The following is a 10,014-nucleotide window of genomic DNA, read 5'->3' as shown; positions in this document are numbered from 1 at the left end:
CCCGCTGGGTTGGTCCGATCATTTATAACACGAACCGTTAATAATCCGCAAGCTGGAACCCAAAACCCAATCTGAATATATTCAACCCAAACCGATTTACTTTATCCATACCCTACAAAATTGGTATGGGTAACACAATAAAAAAAATGAGATGGTATTTTACTTTATGCAGCTAGAGATGCCTTTGAGACGCGACAGGGGTATAAAAGAAAATGCATCTCCTCTCCATTACTCATTCGTGTATCCACACCCGCATCAAACCCACCCTTAGACCTAACTCTTGTTTTTTTTTTATTCTGATTTGAGTAAATAACAAAACATTATAATAGGTAGATTAGTAGTAAAATAATTGTTGATATACTACTCATAATCAATTAGATGAAAGATAAGTGGGGTGAGCGGGTACAATCTAAAATGTCATCATCGACCCGTCGCCCGCGACGAATACATTTTTTAACCCCATCACTTGCCAAACTTTCCTCCACCTCACTCACTTGGGCGGATTTGCAGGGGGATCTCCCAAAAAACCGCCCAATGACAATCTGACATAGATCCCTATATTCGGTGAAGAATTCGTTTTGCCTTTCATCCAACTTTTGAATATATTAACATAAGATTATTGCTAAAATTCATTGTATTAGCTAAATAATGTTGATAAAAATATATATAGTGACGTACATAATTAGGATTGAGTGGGTGTTCCCAAATCAAATAAATCCAAATCCGCCTCATCACGAAGGTGAGTACATGTTATCCTTATACAGTTATATCCGCTCACCAACACCAAATCTCTATTTATTAGTCAATATTAGTCAATCATTTATGTTTATCTTCGTTGTCAGCCCAATATAAAATATAAACTCGCCCATCATCAATGTGATGCACGGTTCACATATCAAAATGCAGATTCCAAAGTTCTCTAAGATACACTTCTTCCGTTTTTTACTTCACCATTTATCTTTTATAAAAGTTGCATAATAGTTGCACCATTTCCTATTATGGTATGTTTTCACATGCTTTTGTGTGTGTTCACACTCTAAATACCCATTTTACTCTTACTCACATTTCACATTTACCATTATTAGTTTTCATCCCTTTTGTTTGCTATCCTATATGAAATTTTGATACTTACACTTTTTCCTATTATTTATGCCCAATCCAAATCGTGCAAGTAAAAAAAAAGGGAGGAAACATGTATGTATACGCTCATCTCTAACCCTTGTCATGTCTATTTTTATATTATAAGATTTTGATTTTTATTACACATTTAAAAAAAAACAATATTAGTAAAAAAATTATAAATTCAATCTTTATCATTCTCATCCATCATTTAAGTAGCCATACCTACTTAATACTCGTTTTATGTGTCTCGGCTAATATCTCTTATCAACTGCTATCCTATATGAAATTTTGATACTTACACTTTTTCCTATTATTTATGCCCAATTCAAATCGTGCAAGTAAAAAAAAGGGAGGAAACATGTATGTATACGCTCATCTCTAACCCTTGTCATGTCTATTTTCATATTATAAGATTTTGATTTTTATTACACATTTAAAAAAAAACAATATTAGTAAAAAAAATTATAAATTCAATCTTTATCATTCTCATCCATCATTTAAGTAGCCATACCTACTTAATACTCGTTTTATGTGTCTCGGCTAATATCTCTTATCAACTGTGATTCTTTTCATAATTGTATAATAACATTCTTTTTAGTGTGTTGCCAGTGATATAAATTAAGTTTTTAATGAATGTAAATATATAACTTGCATGTGATATTAGTTGTCAAAATGGTTGATGGTCACCATATATTTGTCAAAATTATAATTTTCTAATACATGCAAAAAATCTATAAAGTATGTCATAATATTTCGATTTTATAGGCTTTGAAGTTTTGGAAATATGTATAATATACTTGATTACACTAATTAGAAAATAAAAAATCATACTACGTACGTACAATCGTACAATACAAATATTTATATACATAAAAAAAACATACTTCCTCCGTTTCATAATCATGTTTCAGTTTGTTTTTTTTCCATGTTTGACAATGCACATTTTATCTCTAGTTATACATTAGTGAAATTATAAATTGACTAATACATGGTGTAATATTTGTAATTAGTGATAATTTGTAAGATCCTATGATTCTAAATTTGACTATTGTACGGTAAATATTAACATATACCATAATAGACTATAAAAATGTACAGCTCGAGATAGTAAGTCTTTTATTTGGCTTGATGACAGTACAATTTATTTGGAATGATATTTAAGGTATTTTTATTGGACCATGGAATAAAAATGAGATATCTTAATCAGTAATAGTGAATAGTAAAATATTACTCTTGAATAACAACGGCGAGATCTAAAATAACCTTATATAATGATATTATAAATCGTGTATAAAAATCTTGAACTATATATAATACATTATCATAAAGACTAATTTTAATACTTAGTGCTTTGTAGTTATTAGTTAAGTACTCCCTCCAAAATGGAGAGGCGAATGGTTCTCATTTGTCAAAAGAGAGTCGAATGTATTGTTTGCTCCTCTAATATTTTATACCTCATATATTTTAGAAGGTGAATTTGAAAACTGCACAAATATCATATACGGAGTAAGTTTCATCTCTAAAATACAAATTGCTGACAGAATTAAATATGTGATATTTTAATTATTCTTATTTTAAGTTTAATTTATTTATATTAAAAGAGAGGTCAATCAATGAGTGACATTTGTCATCACCTCATTGATTTCCTCTCTTTTAGTATAATATATATATATATATATATATATATATAATATAATATTAATATATATATATATATATATATATATATATATATATATATATATATATATATATACACTACTAGAATTTCCGTGTTATGGCAACGCCTTTTGAGCTGATTAGCGACGCCTAAAGGCGTCGAGATAAAAGGCCTCGACGCCTGCCATCCGCGTCGAGGAATCGTTAGTCGAGAATTGGCGACACCTTATGGCGTCGAGAATGGGGACGCTCTCCGCTGTCCAGGTCATGAGTAAGGCGTCCAGAATTGCTACGCCTTACAACGTCTACTGTGTAGCGCAGCGTCGATAATGGCGACGCCTTTAGGTGTCCAGAAAATGAGAGGTGCGTCGTGATTCTCGACGCCTTAAATCGTTGTAATGGTTTTTTAGGCGTCGAGAAACATAAATTAAACCTAGATTGAAAAAATTTGTCGACGCCCTTTTGGGTCCTTATTCTAGACATCATTTGTCATCCACATTGTTCTTGACGCTTTTCTGCGACATCACAAAGAGTTATGGCGGGAAATTTAAAACATAAATAATGTAAAACAATCACAACGACATCATAACGTGTCCACAATTTTTTTGTAAGCTTTTTTCACCTGTACACATATATATATATATATATATATATATATATATATATATTGATCTTCACTTCATCGAACAATGTACGTAACATATTTTTTTGGCAAATAATAAAATTTTATTAATCACCAATATAATAAGCTAATTAAGTACGTAGTTAATATTAAAATCCATACTATATCTAGAATGTATAAATAAGTACGTTACAAATCCATAGTACGTACATTGATATTACTAATTAAGTCTAGAAAAACTAAAATTCATGGTAATTAAAAGGAAAAAAAAGCCTAAAATAACTAACTAGGATTGTTCCTAGACGATGGTTCATAGTACAGTAGATAATAAAGACTAAAATAACTAGCTAGCTATACAGACGATTGTTCGTAGTAGCTAATATGAAGCTCAAGTGTCTCAGGCTGGTTCATTCTTTTGTTGCTCCTTTATCACGTTGGACAACCTTCAAAACAAAATAAAGAATAATAATAAGTAAAAATAAAATATACCAAAGCTCATATGAGGCCCCTCCGCCCCAAATAAAGTTACAACATAATTATTAACTATAAACATATTATTTATTTATTTATTTGGTAATAAGACATACTCCGTGTTTTTATTACACATAAGCAAACGCAAAACACTAGCCAAACAACACAAAGGCAGTTAAACTGCAGTGGACACAACAGAGTACAGCAGGAGAGCACGCAGCAGAGCACATTAGTAGAGCACGCAGCAGAACACGCAGCAGGGGCTGAAGAATACAAGGCTGAAGATGATGGAAGTTCAGAACACAATGCATCTGATGACGGTTATGACGACTACTGGTAGCTAGGAAACTTGAGATTGTTAATGATTAAAAGATAATTTCAATTGTTACTGAGTCTCCTAAGTTAGAGGCCGGGGAAGTTGAAGATCTGGAATGCATTTGTTAAATTCTGTTTTTTTAGATCAATATTTATAGGTATTTTGAGATATGCTGATGTTTTCAGACTATTTAAGCTTACAATGCAGCAGATAAGCAGACACAATGCAGCAGATAAGCAAGCAGCAATGTGGATTAAGCAGTCAGCAGAGCAAGAATTTTGTTAGTAGTAGAGCACAGCAACAACAAAGATACAATGCAGCAAATAAGCAGACACAATGCAACAACTGCACTACAGGCAGAACTGCAGACCTGCAGTAAGCCCTGGCAGCTTGCACAGCAGGTACATATATGCACAAGGCGTCGAGACAACATCAAACTTTCTTGTGACTGAATGTACTCTGGATACAAATAACAATATATCTTTATGATGCAGGACAAATGCAGATGGATGCAGCCAACTTCATGACTGAATGAATGCGCGCAGGGACAAATTTTGTGCAGACTGAATGTTTGTGCATCCAAATAATTGTCTTGCCAAGCAACATATAACATGTTAAAAGAGTTCAAATGATAAGAGATTAGAATATATACCCTTTGGTGTGCCATGCCCAAGACTTGCTGTGCTAAACTTAGAGCTTCTGTAGAAGCAGTTCCTGTACGAACTTGACCTACGAATTGAGAAAATTGTCCAATAAAAGTTGTAAGCAGAAAATTATTCTCTTTCACTTGGGCTTGCAGCTTTTCATTTTCCTTCTCAAGCTTTTCATTTTTCTTGCTGAGAGCTGACACTTCTTCTTTCACACTTTCCATCACCACGGTCCTCTCTCGAACTTTCCCATACCCTTTATTCCTTAGCACACCATGCACCCCATAAACGTCGCTCTTTCGAACTCCAAGTCCGTACCCTACAGGGCGTTCGGGTATCTTTCCACCATGCATAGTGTCCTCAAAAGCTGCATTTTCAAGTTCTTGTTCAGATTTAGAAGGATCTACTGTCCTCAACGTTTCCATCTTAGCCTTTGCATCATCCTATACAACAATTTAGGATAACAGTATAAACAAATTAAGAAGCAGACCCATATTGGTTTATCAATCACCTATCTTTTTCATAACAAAAGTAGCTTAATTAATCTATTAAATTTGAATGTTTATACCACAAAATCTTCAGTGACTGTGCCTGGAAGAAAGGTCCCGTCCTTGCCGCGATGAGACTTTACCCAAAGGGCTAATAAGCTCATTTTTTTTCCATGCTCATCTTCCTATATATGAATAGCAATGTAAAAAGTATTAAAGAAAATCTGAAAAGATGTGATGCATATATTTAACCAACACAAAATATGTGAGAAGCAAAAGCATATAAGTCCATTCATACATAATCAGCTTGTTGGTTCGCATAGCTGTCAGAACCCGATCTATGAAATTGATTTTGAGATGCCCGTGCAGCTTTTCCACATTCTGATGCTCTCTGCAGTCATATTCAAAGAGATATATTAAGAAATAATCAAGTTCCAGGATCTGTAGTGCTTGTATTTTGTTGGGTTTCAAATTTGTTCTGTTACCATTGAAATCTTCTCACTCTGTACAGTATGATATTGGCTATCTTCTCAAGTGTTTTTGTTGGATTGTATGGTTCAATCGTTGTCTATCAGGTATATCAACTATACTACCAAAGTAATTTCTCTGTCAATAATATGTTATTTGCCACTGTTTTTGTTACTTGTTGATTTTTTGTCCGGAGTTCCATATATTGATCAAACTAAATTAATGGCAGCTAGGCCCCGATACAGAAAGAAATTGTGTATATGTATTTGAATAGCTAATTTGGCTACTGTTGAAAATACATAAGAAGTAAAAGACGCAGACTAAGTGAAAAGAAAAAACAGCTAGCTCCACTGCATACAAATACAGAATAAAAAAGCAGACGTAGTCAGGTTTGGAGGCAATGGTGCTACAAAATATGTTCTCTCTTAATCGAACTCCCGAAAAGTAACCAGTAAACAAAGTTGGAAATAAATCTTTCCATTTAAACAAGGTTATGTTTTACCAAGCAATACATGATCAATGATTGAAAGAAGCAATTAAGAGAAGCTCCATTAACATAAAAAGAGAATGGCTTCAAGGACATTGACAACTGACAATATAACATGTATACTTAATAAACCACTCAAAAGTTCAGTTTACCAAGTACTTTCAAAATAAGAGTAGCACAAGGAACCAAGTTTTCAACATGCCAAGAGAGAACTAAAAACAAGAATATACAAGCAGTATACTTGTTGGATTTCAAAACAAACATGCTTAGTGTAACTATGACTGATTTTAAATTCAGTATCCCAAAAAAGTGAAAAAAACTAGCACTTAAGCTCAACCAACTGTCAGGACATATACTTAAGCAGATCAATTCATGGTACTTACTTGCCCTTCATCCGAAGCCCAGTACTTAACCAACTTTCTCCATTGAGTACTGGTAATTCCATGTCTTGGCACAATATCGCACATCTCAGCAAGTGTTTTCTCATCTGGTTTGTAGTATCTCACCTTAAGAGAGTGTTTATACTGCCTCCAACTTTTATTGGCGCGCTTGAGGATTTGTTTGTTATATTCCGGATGAGCGGGAATAACAAAGCGTTCCTTCGAGAAAAGCATTTACAAAATCAGAATTTTTATGCTATTGAAATAAAATAAACTTCTAGAAAAGCGAATAAAGACTTGAACTTACTCTTATTTCTTCTACCATCTTAGCTTTTGAATCTTTGTCGATATCAGACCAATCCCCTTCTCCAAGTGGACAGTAGGTCTCTACCTTTACAATACTACCAATGAATCTGACCAACATTTGTCCACCTTTCCTAAGCGGTTGGTAAAGGTCATTGAATTCAACATAGTACTGCACGCCATTGTTACTCCAGAGGTCGATGGTTTGAATAGAACCACTCACCAGTTTAACATTTCCCTTAGCATCTGCATAAAAAAAAAGAATAAGTAACATATATACTATGTATGTGTATATATATATATATATAGAAGATTACAAGAACAAGACGTATATTCAGCAACATAAGGGCAGAATATAACATAACAGGTATACTGGTGATTCTTTTGGAAGCATTCGGTTTAGTTTTGGTGGGGTTGTATCATATTTGCATTTTTACGTCATAATAAAACGTATTCTCCGTTTCATGATATTATAATATGAACGAAGATTAATGCTGATGCAAATGATTTCAAACGAAGATTAATGCATTTCAGAACTGATGCACATGAATGAAGATTAAGGCAGATGCAACAGTTGTGAAAATGGATAAATTGCAGTTGGTACTTGCAGCCTCTGTACTGGAAGAGGTTGGTAATTGCAGCCTCTATGATTACTCATCAGTTGTGACTATGCTAAAGAAGTGTGGACTGCTGTACTGCACACACTTTCAGTCAGATAACAGTTGTGAAAATAGATAAATAGCAAGGATCGCAATACAACGTATTCTCAGTTTGAATATGAGAGAGTGAGATAAGTCAGATAATAGTTGTGAAAATGGATAAATATCAAGGATATTGCTAGTGACTTACCAATGGTCAAAACCTCCTCCTTGTCATCAAAATCTATAGTTACAGGCCAATCCGGATATGACTTCACCCTTAGGGACTTCGATTTTGTTGAGTTCTCTTTTGGTTCTTCACTATTGTTCTGCTGTTGATTGGTCTGAGAAACTCTTGAAGATGTTTTAATATGACTAGGTGGGATAATAGGTGTCATATTGGGTGGCATATAAGGTGAGATATGACTAGCAGGCGAGATATTAGGTGGGACACGACCAGAGGAAGTAGCATGATATTTTTGTGATTTTGATGTAGGGTATTTCTGTGATTTGGTTGTGTTAGAAGGTGGGATACTAGTTGGAACTTCAGGTGAAGTCTTGGATGAAATCTTGGGTTGAACTGAATCTCTAGTTGCTTCCATAAGTGAACTTGATGTTGATCCAGTAGGTGGCTTTTTCCATATAGCTCCAAGTATGTCATCGGTTTGCAGTGCACTTTTTGAAGTACTCGAACATGGAGGTGCAACCACTGATTTTACGGTACCTTGTGGAGAAAATGGTCCAAATTTGACAACGGTAGTAGGAACCTGAGATGATTGTGGTTGAGTAACATGCTTCTTGGTTGGTAGTGATGCATCTCCACTCAAAGATGAGGTATGTGCGGTAGCTGGACCACGTGTACCATCTATTTCAGCAGGTCTAACCCTCTTGCGATAAGTCATATCTATATAGCACTGCAAGACAAGTCACATAACAAAACCAAACAGGCATACTCATTAGTTGCAAACGTAATCAGATTTCAAATTTTCAAGAGCTTTGACAGTCAGCACATACTGTAAACTGGAATACAGGCAAGTAAGCTGGAAGGCATCTGAATCTAAAAAAAAAATTAAACCCGAGAATTATACTGTAAACTGGAATACAGAAAAATGCAAATACTTAGAATCCGAGCCTCTTTTAGGTTGTTGATAAGAAACCTGCATAAAACTGCTAATTCGATCTGTGAATAACTGAACATAAAAGATTAAAATCTGATGCATGTATTCCTAGTCATCTGTGAATTGAGTTTCACTCAAGGTTGATTTGTTTCTTCTATCCTGAACAGATTAAAGCATTGCATTTCCAATTTATTTTACAAATTTTTTCGGTAGATTAAAAAAATCCAGTAGGTTTTTACTGAATTGGGCTCCAATTAATCTGAATTTGGGCATCAGATTCTGGGAATTACCTGGGAAGTTGTTGGAGATTGATTACCATTGCAGTTCAACTGTCTCAGATTAATTTATACTTTTACTTTTGAAGGGGTTGTGGTCACAGATTCAAAAACCTGGTTTTATTACTACATGTAGTTATTCCTAAGCATTGTTTCACAGTTCTGTTACTAGGAGCACAAGTAGCAATAAATGTCACAACAGCACACAGGCCAACCTAAAACAGGCCAGCAGCAGGCAGCAAAGCAGAAGAGCATGGACAACAGACACTCATTGCAGACAGCACAGAACCACAATCAACGCCTCAATTACAGGTTGATAGTTCAACCACTAGCACAAAGAAGACACAAAGCAGCACAAAACAGTCAATCAAACAGCACAAAGCAGACACAAAGCAGCACAAAATAGTCTCGTTGGACTGAAAGGGGTAATAAAGTACTCACAATTCACCAAACGAGGCTAGCAATATGGTAGCATTCAGAAATTGCTCAAGGTACAAAAATAACCGAAACCAGACACAAAGCAGCAGTGTTGACAACTATAAAAAGACTAGCAAGGATCACAAATACCAACAGTATGCAAAAAAATTTTGATAGTGGTCATGAAGTAATGTTCAGATTCATTACCAAGCAGCAATTGCACTCGGTCGCTTAGCTTGTCAGGTCAGTAGGTCACTAGGGTAACAACCTCAATTTCCTGAGAAAGAAAAACGATCATGGTTATTAGCAATCACTTCTAAAAGAATATTATACTAGTACCCTGTTCATTATTTGATTCAGTGGAAATTTTATGAAACAAAATAATATGCAATATGGTAGAAGATTTAAATTACCAACCCTAAACTATTATGCTTTGTTAATGTAAAAACGCCATATACAACATGCAATATAAATATGACTTATAACCGAAATGAGTATAACTAAATGAAATCTCATATAACACGTGAATAGAAGTTTATAACTCAAATCCAAAAGAAAATAATACACATAAACTTTGATAAAGAATTCCATACACCCAAAACA

At 34.3% G+C, this 10,014-nt stretch overlaps 1 protein-coding gene across 1 annotated transcript; it reads right to left on the bottom strand.

Annotated features, from left to right (window-relative positions):
- Nucleotides 1-5,060: 5,060 nt before the first annotated feature.
- Nucleotides 5,061-9,038, bottom strand: LOC130463487 (uncharacterized). Its single transcript, XM_056832630.1, has 9 exons — nucleotides 9,010-9,038; nucleotides 8,616-8,658; nucleotides 7,813-8,515; nucleotides 6,968-7,209; nucleotides 6,664-6,879; nucleotides 5,624-5,716; nucleotides 5,406-5,510; nucleotides 5,184-5,280; nucleotides 5,061-5,101 (listed from the first exon to the last, which is right to left on the bottom strand). Exons 1-9 carry the CDS (start codon nucleotides 9,036-9,038, stop codon nucleotides 5,061-5,063), a joined length of 1,569 nt encoding a protein of 522 aa, XP_056688608.1.
- Nucleotides 9,039-10,014: the final 976 nt, after the last annotated feature.

Source organism: Spinacia oleracea, chromosome 1 (genome assembly GCF_020520425.1).
Source record: "Spinacia oleracea cultivar Varoflay chromosome 1, BTI_SOV_V1, whole genome shotgun sequence".
Taxonomy (NCBI): Eukaryota; Viridiplantae; Streptophyta; class Magnoliopsida; order Caryophyllales; family Amaranthaceae; genus Spinacia; species Spinacia oleracea.
This window is presented reverse-complemented; position numbering and strand designations above follow the sequence as displayed.